Source organism: Haliaeetus albicilla, chromosome W, assembly GCF_947461875.1.
Source record: "Haliaeetus albicilla chromosome W, bHalAlb1.1, whole genome shotgun sequence".
Taxonomy (NCBI): domain Eukaryota; kingdom Metazoa; phylum Chordata; class Aves; order Accipitriformes; family Accipitridae; genus Haliaeetus; species Haliaeetus albicilla.
The window spans coordinates 2,816,781-2,831,852 of record NC_091515.1 but is presented as its reverse complement, the minus strand read 5'-3'; the positions used below and the strand labels follow the sequence as shown (position 1 = coordinate 2,831,852).

Here is a 15,072-nt window from a genome sequence, read left to right as displayed (position 1 = left end):
CAGCATCCCAAGGATGCAGATGGGGTGAACTCGCCTGGCTTCTGTGCGAGGCTGGATCCTGCTGAGCGCTGCCCGCTTGGGAGCCCTGTGTGCTCCCCCTGCCACCTCTGCTCCAGTCTTGTGTCCTCCCCTGGTTCTCGCTGGGCTGACCCACAGGCAACTGCTCTTGCGTGGGCTCCCCTGGGAGCTCCTGCCTTTTAAAAATTCATTTTCAGCATCAGTGCTGGGAGTCGGACCCATGGGAATTCAGCGGTATGTAGCTTGCTGTTAGCAGTGGTTTAGGTAGCTATGGAGGGACTATAAATACAGGATTAACTACAGATGGAATCAGCAAAACATTGCAAACTGGTAACGTTTGGAAATTGAAGTACTGTGCTTGGGGTACTGAGCTGGGAAAGGCTTCCTTCACACACTGCTGGCTTATAGCTGGGACCCAGCAAAGTACTTAAATAATGTGCTTACCTTCCTAAATGTCTCAAATGGTGCAATGGGGATTTATATAATACATCTAAGTCCTCTAACAGTGACCTGAAATAACTTTTGCAAGTATGATCTGCAAGTCTGTGCTATTAAAGCCATCTGTCCTTTGCAGAAGATGCTTCAATACCATGGTGACAAACAGCAAATAAGTTTTTGGGTGCTTTGCCTCCTGGAGCACCAAAGCATCTGTGTTTCCAGTGGTGTGTGTCTCACCTCTTTGCTTCCTGCAAGATATACAGCTGCAGCCTGCCATCGATGCAGCACAAACGTGGTGGGCAGGTTTCTCTGCAGGATCTGATGGTGGGGCCACAGTGGGCAGTGTGGGCTGACTGGGGAGGAGCAGAGGAGCTCTCTTGCAAGGTTGCTGACGTCTCTATCTCTGCTTTTTCAGGGTTACCTTTCCGAAGGCTTAGTAACAAAATGGTATCGCTCCCCCCGCCTCCTCCTCTCGCCAAACAACTACACCAAAGCCATCGATATGTGGGCGGCCGGCTGCATCCTGGCTGAGATGCTGACAGGAAGGATGCTCTTTGCAGGTAGGTTTCTGGCTCCCATTGATTGTTTTTTTTTCTCCTTCCCTCCTTCCTTGCTACCCAATTCAAAGCCTTTTTAGCATGGCAGAGGGCATTCCCCTCCCCTTGCCAGCCAAGGCAACACTTGTCACATCGCTACAGGGATCCTACAGTTGGTTATGAGACATGAGAACTGTCACCAGAACAAATTTCACTTGCACAGCCTCTGTTATTAGGGGGTCCCTTGGTTGGTGCAAACTTCCCTGATACAGGCAGGCCCTTGGGGACAGAGAAGAGTTACCATCAGCCGCCTTGTGCTTGCCTGGGAAGAGCACACAGTGGTATGGATGTGATGGCACCCAGTGGGAAGCCACCGGCCGGTGGGGTGCCTGAGGCTGGCTGGGGTCAACGGTGCCTCTGTGCCGAGCCTTGCTGGGCAGGGATGGTCTGCTGCCGAAAGCAAAACCCCAAACAAAGAACAGTTCTGATGAAACAACAAAACCTTTTTCTGTTTCTGGGTTTCCAACCAAACATAAGAGCTTTTTGTTGTGAGGGAGGATGCTATCAAAGGGTGGAGTATAAGGACAGGAGATAATGTGGCCCTGTCCCAAGAGGTTTGTACTCTATGCTGTGGATTTGAATTGTGATTGGTGTCTTCAAGGTATTTCTTTTCTTTGAGGGAAGACATTTGAATGCCTCTACCCATTTTCAGGATTTTCCTATAAGTGGGTATTGGAGTTGTAAAGGTGCAGTGCAAGGAAAAGAAGACAAAAAAAGCACGGGCAAGGAGCACATAATTATCAGTGCAGCATTTGAAGCTCTCAACTCTGATGTTCTTGAGAAGCAAATCTTTATTTAATACAATTCCAAAAATGCTACTGTCAGGAGCAAAGCTGTGCTTCCCAAGCTGGAATGTGGAGTTGTTCATTCAGGAATAAAGCAGCCGCTCTTTGCCTGTTGAACAAGCTGCCTCCCTGCCCAAGGTCTGCAGCAATGCTCCTTGTTGGTTGTCAATCCATCTCCCATTAGTGTTTTGAATGACAAGGTTTAACGCATTTCGTGAGCAGCTGTTTGCAGAGTTGTGTAAATAAATAATTAGACCTATTAATAATGGAGAAGGACATTTTCTTCACAAATATTTCAGTGCACCGCAGAGCTCCGCAGCCAGTGCTTGATTGCAGCTGCTCTGTCACTCCCTCCCTGCTCCCGCTTGCAGCTTCCATATTTCTTTTGTGAAAGCTGAAAATTAAGCAGTCGGTATCATTTCGGAGAGATCATTAAAATTGCCTGCTTCTCCTTCCTTCCTCTTGTCCTTGGTCTCTCTTCCCCAAAATTTTGAAGTCCATGGACTTCAGCTCTGAAAATTATGCATCAGACCTGGCTGCTCCTGCCACATCCTCGGGGTGTATTCCAGGAGCGGGGTCATCTCCACGCTTGTCTCTGTGGGCGCAGGGCATTTTCTGGTCTCACTGGGAGACGCTGCACGTGAGTGAGCTCCTGAGGCAGCTCTGCCAGCTGCCTCCCCTTGCCGAGCAGTAGTTTGCACCGTGGAAGGGTCTCCAAGGTTTTGGGTTGGAAGCAAACTGGATGATGCCTTTCCAGGGCAGAGCTAAGGCTCTGCCAGTCCAGGGCACTGGACCCGAACTAGCCCCAGGTAAACCAGAGCAACAGAAGCAAACCCCAGCACAGATGGCAGGGTCCTGGGCCTGCAGGAGTTGCACCAGACCAGAGCAACGCGCTGCCTCGTATTAAACGGGGTGTAGCTGGAGCCCCAGGGAAATCCTTTTGGACTCTTAAGTCAATCTCTCTTTTCCTGTACTTGCTCCTCATGTCAAACAGCAAAACAAGACTGGCTTGTCCAGATTCTTCTCTGGCCATCCCCATCAGAGCACCCAAGCACTCATCTTTATCCTGGTTTTCCAAACTGTGCTTGACCTCTCTCTCAGCCCCAGCTTGGTTTTCACGCTGTTTGTGGACCCCAGGGGTTGAAGTTACATTGGCTGACACCAACAATCAACCGGCTAGGTGTCCGAGCTGGTCCCTAAAGCTCCAGTCATGGTCAAGGCAGAGGCAAAGGCAGCTCCAGGATGTGTTTCATCTGGCCTCTGTTAGCTGTCTGCCTTCAGCTGAGATTGTGCCTTAGAAATATTTATTTTTCCGCTACTGCTCATAAAGAATATCTGGAGAACAAGCTGAAGTGCCACGCTGGTGTTGCACGTGGCTACAGGTTCGTCAGTTCTGTCCCAGCTGCCCAGGTGAGATGCCCCAGAGCAGCCGTACGGGAACCTACTTTGCATGGTGGTTCCTGAGAGTCCACAGCAGGTTAGAGATCAGGAGATGGGATTTAGTAGATCACAGGCTGGGGTCAGCTGGAGAAGTGCTGTGACCATCCCTGCTTCTCTGCTTTCTAGCCCTGTGCCATCGCTTAAGAAGCCCCCAGATGATGGCAGGATACTTAGTTAATGGGTGGGGGTCAAAACCAAAGCTCAAAATACATATTCCTTTTGGGCTGCTTTAAAAATAGTCCATAGAGTTGTTACAGGGCCCTGTGCCCCTTTTTCCTGGCCTCCTCCTATACCAGTAAGTAAAGAAGAGCCGGGGTGGGAGCCTGGCAGTGTGGCAGGGTGCCTGTGGTGCCCCATGCCTTGTACCGTCTTTCATCTGCTGGTATCCAAAGAGGAGGAGAATAAAACCCAACCACTCAGAATAGCTAAAACTGGCCATCACTTGCATGACAGCATGGGTTCATCTTTGCTTTTGCTTTTCTCCTCTTTGCTTGGGAGAAGGAGTTTGCCCCCAGCCAGCTGCAGCCCCCATCACTGCAGGACAAGACTTTCAGAGAGTCCTGGGTCACCACCAAACACCCCATGGGAAATAACAGCGATGTAGTTCCCAGAAAGTTGCAAACCTCCAGTAATTGCCTTACACTGGATAAATTGTTTTTTGAGTATGCGTCAGTGGCACAATTTAAATTGAGTGCTTAGCATAAGTCAATATAATTAACTCAGTAGTCTATCTGGGGTGCTTAAGCAATGCAGTTAAATTAAGGTGATCAGTTATTCCTACACAAGTTAATGAACACACAGCAGAGAGAAACCCCCAGCCCCCTTGCCCTCCCCGCAGCCCCTTCTCTGGGTGATGCGGTGGCAGGAGCAGCTTTGGGTCTGGCAGAGCCCCGGGAGGGCACAAGAAATTGGGCTAACCCAAAGCTCACAGGAGCATAGCATGTCTCCAACAGCTAAAATCTGGTTCACAGACCTTTAGAGAGCTCCCCACCATGAGCAGCACAGAAAACAGCGAAGAGCATCCGTAACTGAGCAGCTACAGCTCCCTCCAGTGACTTTTCCAACTTCTGCTGCCAAAGTGCATCTGAAAGCATTGCCAGTGGAAGCAAGAGAAAATAGGAGAAAAAGAAAAGCTGCCTGTCCTTGCAGATCTCCGTGGGGTTCACCAGAGGGGCTGCGGCCGTGACCAAGAGCTAGGAGGTGGCGTGGTGGCTCTTCCCGTGGGATCGGTGCTTGCTCCCAGAGGATTCACTAGCAGGGCTTGGGTGCTCACCGGGGACTTGGTTGCAAGCCTGAGGAAGGGTTCCCTTTTCCAAGATACAATGCGGAGCTCCTTGTGCTCTCCTCGGGTAACGACAGCACGTTGTGTTTATTCTGTCTGTAGTTTGTGTTTTTCTTTTCAGGAATTAATGCCTCCAGAAGGTCCCTAGGAATTACATATATAGAGGGTAATGGTGCAGAATTGGGTTCCTGAGAGCCATAATTCAAGGCTTCCAGCATTGCATTAGCAGCTTCTTTGCGTCACTAAACATGGTGCCTTTCAGCTCCCAGGTACCTTCAGCGAGCAGTGGCTGGAGCTGCATTGAGAGGAGAACAGCCACAAAGCCTTTGTGACTTTTAGTACCCTATAATTTTGATCACAGTTTGGGAAGTAGCCTGACTAACAAGTTGTTTGTTTCCTGATGGTCATCTTTGGTTTCTCCTGGAGCCATGCTGCGAACCTCTAGATGACCTAAAATTCATTTTGCTATAGGAAAGTGAATTCATTTGCCCAGGATTAATATTAGGAGGGTGTCCCTCTGTCTTTTTTGCTTTTTCTATTGCTCTGTTGTCTTCTGAGGCTTTGTTCTGAGCGGACGTGTGGTGTGATGGTGACCAGCTGTGCTAATGTCAATATTGCTTTGGGGTTGTCTCAAGTTCATTGCCATGTCCTGGCTCACAGCTCTGCCATTCAGGATGAAAGTGGCCACAACAGCATTGACCCAAACCTTGTTGGAGTCATGAGGCCGTGATGGATGGAGACCCTTTCCCAACCTCGACGTTTGGACCTACCCTTGCCCGGGGGAGTGTGTTTGGGGTCAGCTCCATGGATTTGAGTCTGGAAACCTGCTGCAGACCCACAGGGAGCTCTGGGCTGGGGAGGGCAGCCCCTGGGAGGTGCCAGGGACCTCCAAAGGGACAGGGTTGCCTGAGGCTGCAAAGCCAGCAATGGTCTCCACTGTCCCCTAAAAGTTGGCCTCTCCACCCTCCCTGCAAACTGATCAGAAGTCCTGTGCCATAAATAAGGTTCACTCCTCTTGGCGTGGATCAGCTGGGCACTGCTTGCCAGTGAAACAGCCTGAAATCCATGACTTGGACGGCAGGGACTTGGTAGCCCAAAAATCCCCACTGGTTTGTCTGCCCCAGCCAACTCGCTGTCTTAATGCATAGTCCTGCCTCTAATGACAGAATATTTATAACCAGCGTTTCTGGCAGACAGAAAATCAATAGTGCGACTCGGTATTTCTGCCAGGCTGCTTCTCTGTACACGTAGGAAACTGGAAATCAGCCACGGAGCTCTTGGTCACATCCGATAGTGCGCTAAAGAATGGGATTAATGTTCATTAACGAGGTGGTTGGCTCCGCTCCGCTGGCACTGCTGCTTCTCTCCTCTCACTGACTGGTAGCCAGTCCTGAGCAGGGGCTTAGGAATGTGTGGATAAATATGTCCTGAAGGAAAAGGATTAAAAATATATGATTTCTCATAGCGGTTGTGGACATTGTCACCATCAGAGCCTTGACTTGGTGCCCAGCAGCCAGCAGGAGCTGGTCAGAAAACACCTTTCCCATCAGGATTGCGCAGAGGTCGGGCACTTGCATTCATTTAAAGATGAAGCTTTGGGACCCCTGGAGCTGGGTTCACGATCTTCTCATTATCGTTGGGGTTGTGGTGGCACTTTTTATCACCACAGCACAGAGGAGCTTTTCTTCTCAGCGTAGCACAGCGCGCGGCAGGGACACGTGGTGACGGCGTCAGGCAGTGCCCTGCCCGGCTGCAGCCGTGTGAGCTGGGATCCTTCATTTGGGGTTGTGAACGAACCCAGCCATGGCATTGCTTAAAGAAGAGAGTTGTCAGTTTTGAGGCCGTTAGAGCCGATATTCATCTCCTTCCATCATGCATGATGGAGCCCACGGATGGATAATAGCTCCCACCTCCATGATTTCAGTTGGGTACAGTTTCTGCTCAGCCTGTCAGCCTCAGGGTGATATGCCAGGAGGGCAAATCATCTAGGTTAACTCTTTCACTCTTAAAATGAGGTGACCCAGCTGGGAGTCCCACCGATGTGAGTGGGAGAGGGAGGTATGGGGGTTTTGGGGGCTGCACAGCCTGCATGTGTGCAGGTGGAGGCATCTCAGCTGAAGCTCTGCCTCGAACACGCCTGAGCAGTTGCTCCATGTGCTGCTGTGTAGAGGGAGAACCAAAAGGTGACCTCTCAAAATGGGAGACGGGATGGGAACAGAGGGGTGGGGAAGTGACCTGGGGACATTGTTGCACCTGGTTCGTAAGAAGGTGGCGAGGACATTTTCTTTGGAGCAAAGAGCGGTGGCTAATGCCGGGAAGCATCAGTGCAGAGGGGCTGGTGGGAGATGCGGGACTGCGGTGACGTGGCTCATTTCAGAGGGGTGGCTAATAATACACCCCCCCCCCCCCCCCAATTTAACTTCTGGATCCCATCTCACTGCCTGTTTTCTGCCCGTTTAGGGGGTCACGAGCTGGAACAGATGCAGCTTATTCTGGAGACAATTCCCGTTATCCACGAGGAAGACAAAGAGGAGCTGCTCAAAGTGATGCCCACGTTCATCAACAGCACCTGGGAAGTGAGGAAGCCGCTACGCAAGCTGCTCCCCGAAGTGGACAGTGAAGGTACCGTAGTGCCCGCTGGCTTCGGCAACATCCTTCTCCTGGGACTTCCCCCGGCTGCCGTGTTTTCGGACCTATTGCTCCAGGGGGTCACAGGAATCGTCCTCTAAGTCCAAGTGCATGAACGCTGGTGAACGGGATTCAAGATATCTGGGGGTTTGCAGTGTATGGTCCCACCTGTAGCTCAGCACGTCCCCACCGCTGTCCCACTGGGGAAGGTGTGGGCTGCAGGACAGCACTCATGATGCACTAGCTTTCTCGCAGGTAGCTCATACAGAAATAAGGGTGAAATAGTCTTCCAAGACTATTCCAAGACACTTTCAAGGTGCATCTCTGCCTTCCTGTGCCTCTTCTTGAGCTGTAAGTGAGGGTTCAGCCCAGAGGTTATTTTCAAGCCCTGTTCATTTTCTTGCTGTGCTTTTTGCATGAACGCAATCGTATAGTACAAGAAAATAAATGCTTTTACTTCACAGATACCTGAACTCCCTGAGATGGTTGCCACAGGCAGAAACGTTGTCCAAGTGCTCCGAGGCTTGGACATCACTCGCGTCGGGCTGTCACAGCCTGCAATGCTCAAATACCACTTCAGCCACCTCCCTCCTTTGGCTAAAGCTTAAAAAAAATCAGCAGTGGGTTGTTGCGAGGGGGCTGCAAAGGACAGGCTTTTGGACCTGAACTTTTGCCTGGGGCAGCTTTGCAGGCAGTGAGAGCTTGCAGGGAGGCAGCCAGAGTTGAGCAGTGTGGACGAGGGCACGTCAGCTCATCTGAGCTCTTTCCAAGGCTTAAACCGGGCTGGTGGACCTGCCCACCTGCTTTTGGGAAGACGTCAAGACCAAGCCCGGAGTTATGTTTGCTGGCGTAACTCTTCATTATAAGACATCCGCTCTATGGGCTTGGCAATGCGATACCCATTGGCCCGGGTTACCCAGGGACCGTGTCAGCCTCCAGCAAGCAGGAATGGATTTATTCCCTGTCGTTACTGCGGGAAGAAAGGTCACCTGCGCCCCTTACATAATTCATCGACATTTTCCTGCCTCTCTGACCCATGATATATTGTAATACATAACTCGTAATATATCGTTCCACCGTGCTTCTTGCCCGCAGTCGGTGACCTTATGAAGCTATTGATTCCTTCCTACTTAATTAGTCCAAGCAATGAAATAATCTCATGGGACACAATCGGATATTGGTTAATGTTTAAGCACTGAGGCAATAGGTATGGCCCGCCCTTTCTGCTGAGTGATTTTGCCCCTAAAGAACTGTCCCATTCACACAATTACATCTTTAATGGGGATATTTCTGAAAGTACAATGCAAAAGTTGTAACTGAAGAAAGGAATATTCCTGTTTGCATTATCTGAACTCTAAGGGACTCTTCCATGCACCAAGAATCAAGCAATAAGCGACATCTTTAATGACAGGATTTGATTTTTTCACATAACCTCAGTAAAGGAATCATCGTCAAAGAAATCACAACAAACCCTCTGCATTTAGATTTCATTCTAGTCACTTTAATGGCACTTAATTTCCTTCTTCATCATTGTAGAAAGAGTTCATGCTCCACAGTCTTTCTAAAATAATTTTAGGCACTTGGAATTCTTTAAATATTAATAAGTAAAATAATTTCATAGTGTTGGTCACGCAGAAGACTTTTAAAAATTGCACTTTAAATATAATCCCGCTTCAGTTACACATAAAGATGTGAAATCAGTTGCCTGAAATGCAATGTCAATGTGCTTGTCAAATGGATCTGAGAGCATGGAATCAAATCCTGACACTGTCCAAAGGTCTTTTTGGTGTACAAGCTTAGTGTTCTGGCCTGGGATCGCAGCACTGGGTATGACATGTGTAGGCTGCCCTGTGGAGGTGTGATGCTCTCACAGTCATTTCTCCTGCCTTGCAGGATTGCTCCACTGCAAGCACACAGCTCTGGTGGCGGGGTGAGATGGATGCAGCAAGGACAGAAGTGCCTGTTTTAGATGCACACGTGATGTGACCTTTAATTCCTTCCTTACTTTGAGGGGATTTGGTTTGGGGGATTCAGGAGTCTCATCCTGGAAAGGAAGCTGGTATTGCTTCTGAGGAATTAGTAAGCTTGTTTCTCTCTGCTTCACAGCTATCGATTTTCTGGAGAAAATACTGACATTTAACCCTATGGATCGATTAACGGCTGAGATGGGTCTGCAGCATCCTTACATGAGTCCGTATTCCTGCCCTGAGGATGAACCGGTGTCTCAGCATCCGTTCCGGATTGAGGATGAGATTGATGATATTTTACTGATGGAAGCCAACCAGAGCCAGATGTCTAACTGGGACAGGTATGGTACTCAAGGCTGGGCCAGAGACTAGATACTGGCCTAAATCATTTAGGCAGAACTTGACTGGTGAGTCTCTGACCTGCTTTTGATTGGGTTCAGCCACACATGTTCCAGACCCATGAAAGACACCTGCTTTTCCTTCTTTATGCCATATTGTAATTCTAGCCCAAGCTGGCACCTTGCTGAAGCCAACGAGAGGTTCGTCATTGATTTCCACAGGGAGCAGATGTTGAGTCTGCACGTTCCAGTTACTGAGTGTCTTTCTGCTCTTGGTCTTATTCACAGCCTATATTGTCTTCCATTTGAGTTACATCTGTTTAAGTGATGCTACGGTTCTTCCCTCTGTCCTCTGTCTCTATAATACAAGTTCTAAAATAATGTAATTCTTGTACCTTTTGGGGACCAGGCCTGATTTGGAGCTCTGTATTTATCACTTTTCAAGGTGCGTAAGCCCCAGAGGCCACAGATCTGGTGTCTTTTAAAAAATCCTTCATTGTGTTAACTTCTAAACGGTTTGCTGAAAGTCATACAGGAAGTTTAGAGTGGGTCAAAGCCTTAAGCTGAGGTCTCCCATGTCCTAGGTGATTACCCCAATTACTAGGCCAGTCCCAGGAGTGGAGCAGACAGAACAAAATAAGCAGCTAAGAATTAACTAGGTTCACTTTCCTATAGAGCTCCTTCCAGCTGAGCGGGGTGAGCTGGCTGAGGATGTCTGCAGCATTGTTCCTCTCTGCATAGCAATTAAATCCCCTCGCCTTCTTAATCCACTATATTTCACCAGCATTGAAAAAAATAAGCTAAAGAAATCCCTTGCCTTCACTATTATTAATCTCTTGCCTGGGTGAACAAATATCAGAGCAGAGGCTGCGGAGGACAACCAGATAAATTAGGTAAAGAGGAAAGCTGGAAGCTTTTCTTAGGATATCTGTCTTCAGTGTTTCCCCACAGCTCCAGCATGTCTGCCAGTTACAGTCACCAAAGCAGCAGATTAGTTGCTGGAGGTCACCTTGTCACTCTTTTATCTCTTGGCTTTTATATTTCGTGGTGCGGTGCAAGAAGCTAGGACCTAGACTGTTGGTCCTGCCACCCAGCTGGGGACAGCTGCTATAGGGCTGAAAATTTTGCAACACAGGCCAAGTGTTTTAGAGGCAGGAAAAGATTTTGCCTGTGTGTTGTGGGACACCTGAAGAGCGTTTCATTGCTGGGGCATAGAGCCCCAATACCTGGGATAACATGTCTTTTAAAGGCAGCTCAGTTAGGAACCAGTAAATTAGATATCACTTTGAAAACTATGTCTAAGAATGGGTGTTGTCGGGTAATTGCAATCAAGGGAGTTTGACTGGCTTGAGAAGTTATCACTTAGCAAGGTGACCCTTCAGGGATGCTCCTGGTCCACAACATCAGAGTAAACTGGTGTTGTCCAGTCTCAATGGGGATTTAAGCTCATCTTTTTTACTTTTATGGCAACAAACAAGGAGCCCTCATGCTGCAGGTACTTGTCTGTGGGCTGAGAGACAGTTTGATTATTAATATTGTTAATCACGTTTTAATCCCAAGTGGAGGGAAGGGTATGAAGGGCTAAATGAAGGGGCCAGTTGGTTTGGTTGTTGAGCTTTTATTACGACTGCTGGTCATGTCCGTGCAGCCTGGGCAAGCCTCAGACTCCTCATAAATTACTCAGCTCCCCTGCCTTTTTTTAACGCACAAGAAAAAGGTCTCTAATATTAATAAGAACTTACAGATCCGTAGGTAAGCAGTATATTAGCAAGAAAAAGGCAAAAATAGCAGCAGCAGCGTGCATATCTGTTTGAGCACTGCTGTTTCTAATGAAGCCATCATCTGCATGTCTAATAGCAGTGTGTCTTTCGCAGGTATCCTGTCAGCCTCTCCTCTGATTTGGAATGGAGACACGATAAATACCACGACATGGATGAGGTTCAGCGGGACCCCCGGGCAGGGTCTGAATCCATCGCTGAAGAAGCACAAGTTGATCCACGGAAATACTCACAAAGCAGCTCAGAGAGGTTCTTGGAGCTATCCCACTCATCCATGGACCGAGTATTTGATGCCGATTGTGGGAAATCCTGTGATTACAAAGTAGGGTCACCTTCCTACTTGGACAAATTGCTGTGGAGAGACAATAAGCCCCATCATTACTCAGAGCCCAAGCTGATTTTAGATTTATCCCACTGGAAAAGAACAACCATAGCACCCGCAGCTGAGCTATCGCTGGAAGAAGAACCATCCAACCTTTTTCTGGAGATTGCTCAGTGGGTGAAGAGCACGCAGGTGGGTCTGGAGTGTCCCAGTCCTCTTCCAGAGATTCAGGAACGGAGCCTGCCATCTTCTCCTCACCACCTCCACAAAGAACCCACGGAGGTGAACAGTGAAACAGACCCTGAGTTTGACTTGGACGTCTTCATCTCCAGGGCACTGAAACTTTGCACAAAACCCGAGGATCTTCCAGACAACAAACTCAATGACATCAACGGGGCCTGCATATCTGAGCACCCCGGTGAGATTGTACAAACAGAGGTGTACCAAAAAGAGCGATGGTGAGGATCCCACACCCGGGAACCCCCACTGTATCTCCCTGTTCCTCTCTGATGGTGTGGCCATTGCCCGGGGCTGAGTGGCTTCCATCTGTCATTGAGCATCCGTTTTTTACACTATACTGAATGCCTTTTTCTGAAAAGGCAAGCACAAACCACATGCCCCTTTTGATGCCTTAGAAATACCTTTAAGGGAATCAAGAGGTGTGAATGAAATACTGAGTTTCTTATACTGCCTTAACACTCTTGCCTTGCAATCTCTGGGACCTGTTTGAAACTTAAATGTACGAGGGAGAGATGACAGTACATGGTAAGTTTACAAACAGAAGTCAAATCAACTTATTTCCCTTTCTTTTTCTATAGCATCTTAAAATGATGAGGACAAAATCAGCATTTTCATTATGGTCAGATACCGTGCTGGTTTGACGGGTTCCCAAAACGCCAAACTTTGAGCTCCTCTGAGGCACCTGTGTGAGTACAGGCGGTACAGAGAGAAGCGATGCCAGGCAGCGTCCGTGGTCAGCCGTCAGTCAGCAGAGAATGGAACTAGAGGTAGTTTGGCCCTCAGACAGAAAATAACTCTTCGAGAATGTTAATGGGGAAGGAATTTGACCTACAAATTATGGGCCACTTGGGATCTTTTTTTTTTTTTTCTCATTGGAAGAGGAAATTTTTGCTAAGCACGTTCTCCTTGTTTGGTTCCTCACACATAAATTCTCCCTTCTGTTGCACGGGGTAGATCCGAGCTCTCCAAGTACTTAGGAGGCCCCATGCGATACATTTCAGTGTAACAACCTGGTGCTGCAAGTCCTGTCTCCGGCAGCTGCCCAGCAGACCGGCGAATTCTGGTGGTAAGGGCTGGACAGGAGTCGAGAGCTAGAAACAGGGCGTCTCATGGTGCGATGCTGCCTGGCACCACCAGCTACACAGACTCAGCAAGGGCACCCACCTTTGCTAATAAAAAAAGGAATGAAAGTACTACTATTTTACCTTCTGACAAAGGTGTTGTGAAGAAAACAACAGTTCCTGTGGCATTAGATTCGTAACTGGCCACTTTGCTTCCAGCTTCTTTGGAAGATGCTGGTGTCAGCAGGCAACTGAGTGCGGTTTGTAAATAGACAAAATCACAACTGATCTACTGTAACTTCTGTTTTCATCCACACTTCTGAGCACCTTAATAATTAATCAGCTAACAAGAGTTTGTATATGGAAGAAATGTTCTATACTTATATTTAATCAAACTCGGCAGTTTTTTAAATGGCAAATCTGTAAATAGTGTCATAAAAGCCAATCTCCACTTTCCTTGCCATCGTGTCGTTGTGCTCTCCAGCATGGCGGCACTACTTTCATTTCTAAAAGAGAAACTACTGTACTTAGTAACTCCAAGGTCTGTATTTAACTATTGTTCCTATACGAATTATTTCTACCCTTTCAACAAGCAATCTACTAACTGTTCTGAGATGTGAAGAAAACTCACATGAGACTTGGACGATAACTAACAGCAGCATTTACTGTATTAACCCTGGTTTCTGTTCTTGGTGGGATCAGGTACAGTTTTAGCTGTAGGAGAGCTTGTGCTAGGCATTGACAAGCCCAAAAACTTGTTCTTATTGTGAAGATCTCTCCTTAGGCTGATTGAAATGCCGTTACTCCAGCTGATTAGCAGCATAGGTGTGAAGGCTGCCGGCTGCATGGATGGGATGGGGTGGAAGTCCTGGGGCAAGGGTGGAGAAGGCATCTGGAAGGCAAAGCCATTGGAGAAAGCATCTGGAAGGCAAAGCCACTGGGCTCTGGTCTTCGCCTCAAGCGTTTGGACATCCCCCACAATGGTTTAGAAAGGGGAAACAAGGGAGAAACAGAGGGTTGGTTTCCAGTGTGTTGCAGATAATTGATATACCTCAACTAAAGCTCAGCACTTTTACTGGTGGTGGGAGAAATTCAGACGCCGAAGAAGCGGCCACCCCTGCAGCGGAGCGGATCCAAATCCAGCCCCGGCAGCCCCCGACTCACCGCCCGTGGTCCCGCTCAGCTTCGCCGTGCGCCCGGCAGCAGCCAGCAAAGGCTGGGAACGGGATTGCCGGCGCTCGGGTGAGTGCGTGCCGAGAGAGCAGCTGCGGTTGTGTCCCATCGCTCCTGGTGCCACCCGGGAGAAGCGGAGCAGATAACGCCCAGCCTCTTGATGGGAGATGCACAAACGCTGCAGCTGGAGGCATCAACTGAAAATTAGATGTTTGGGAGCTGACGGAGTTTAAACCTGAAGGATAAGATCAGCAATGTGAGAGCTGACTTTTAAAACTCTCTTCTGACAGATTCAGCAACTATTTTCTACCGTTAGGTTAAACATGGGGACATGCTGACATGTGCAATCAGCACCGACCAAACCATGCCAGCGTTTCCTTGGTGGACATCAGTCACCACGTGCTCTGAAACCAGAAGCCATTTTCTGTGGGTTCTTACATTTGGGCTGAACGTCTTCACCAGAGGCGTACAGGACTATTTATTATGGCCATGAAAGTAACAGTTTTGCTTTTGAATATTTTCTTCTAAGGAGGAGTGGGAGCTTGAGGGCCCACAGTTAAAGTGTAATATTAACTTCACATAACTTCACTCGCAAGAAGCAAACGGAGCTTATTGCCACTGCTCCGGATTTTCCATCTCGGTTTGTGAGCTGTTATTTAACATTGTTCCAAAACCTCGGCGTCACGTGCTGGGAAAGGGGGGAAACAAGAGGGGTAGCTTTAATTTGTTACCTGAGTGTGCTCAGCTGATCACAAGCCAGATTTATTTCTCATCTACAACAATAAAATTTAAGGCCTGAGCCTTCCTTGCTTGGTAGCGTGTAATTATTTTGCTTGCTATGAGACTTGAAATGTTTATTCCAGTACTCATGTCTAGGTTTCTTCTGCAAATCAGAGAATCATAGAATCATTTAGGTTGGAAAAGACCTTTAAAAATGATCACGAACATCTGCATTTGCGCATGCGTTGTATGAATGTTTGCATTCTGGGTTTATACGGTGTTGGGT

At 48.3% G+C, this 15,072-nt stretch overlaps 1 protein-coding gene across 3 annotated transcripts in view; it reads left to right on the top strand.

Moving 5' to 3' along the window:
• Positions 1–14,871, top strand: part of MAPK4 (mitogen-activated protein kinase 4) — a 46,242-nt gene extending 31,371 nt beyond the window's left edge. For 2 of the 3 annotated variants that reach the window (XM_069775004.1, XM_069775005.1), the window contains exons 3-7: positions 872–1,016; positions 7,020–7,181; positions 9,294–9,495; positions 11,367–12,050; positions 12,411–14,871. In XM_069775004.1, coding sequence (XP_069631105.1) covers positions 872–1,016; positions 7,020–7,181; positions 9,294–9,495; positions 11,367–12,050; positions 12,411–12,423 — 1,206 coding nt within the window. In that variant the 3' untranslated portion in view covers positions 12,424–14,871. Of the gene's footprint in view, positions 1–871; positions 1,017–7,019; positions 7,182–9,293; positions 9,496–11,366 lie in introns of all 3 variants that reach the window. The other variant, XM_069775006.1, reaches the window with a different exon arrangement.
• Positions 14,872–15,072: the final 201 nt, after the last annotated feature.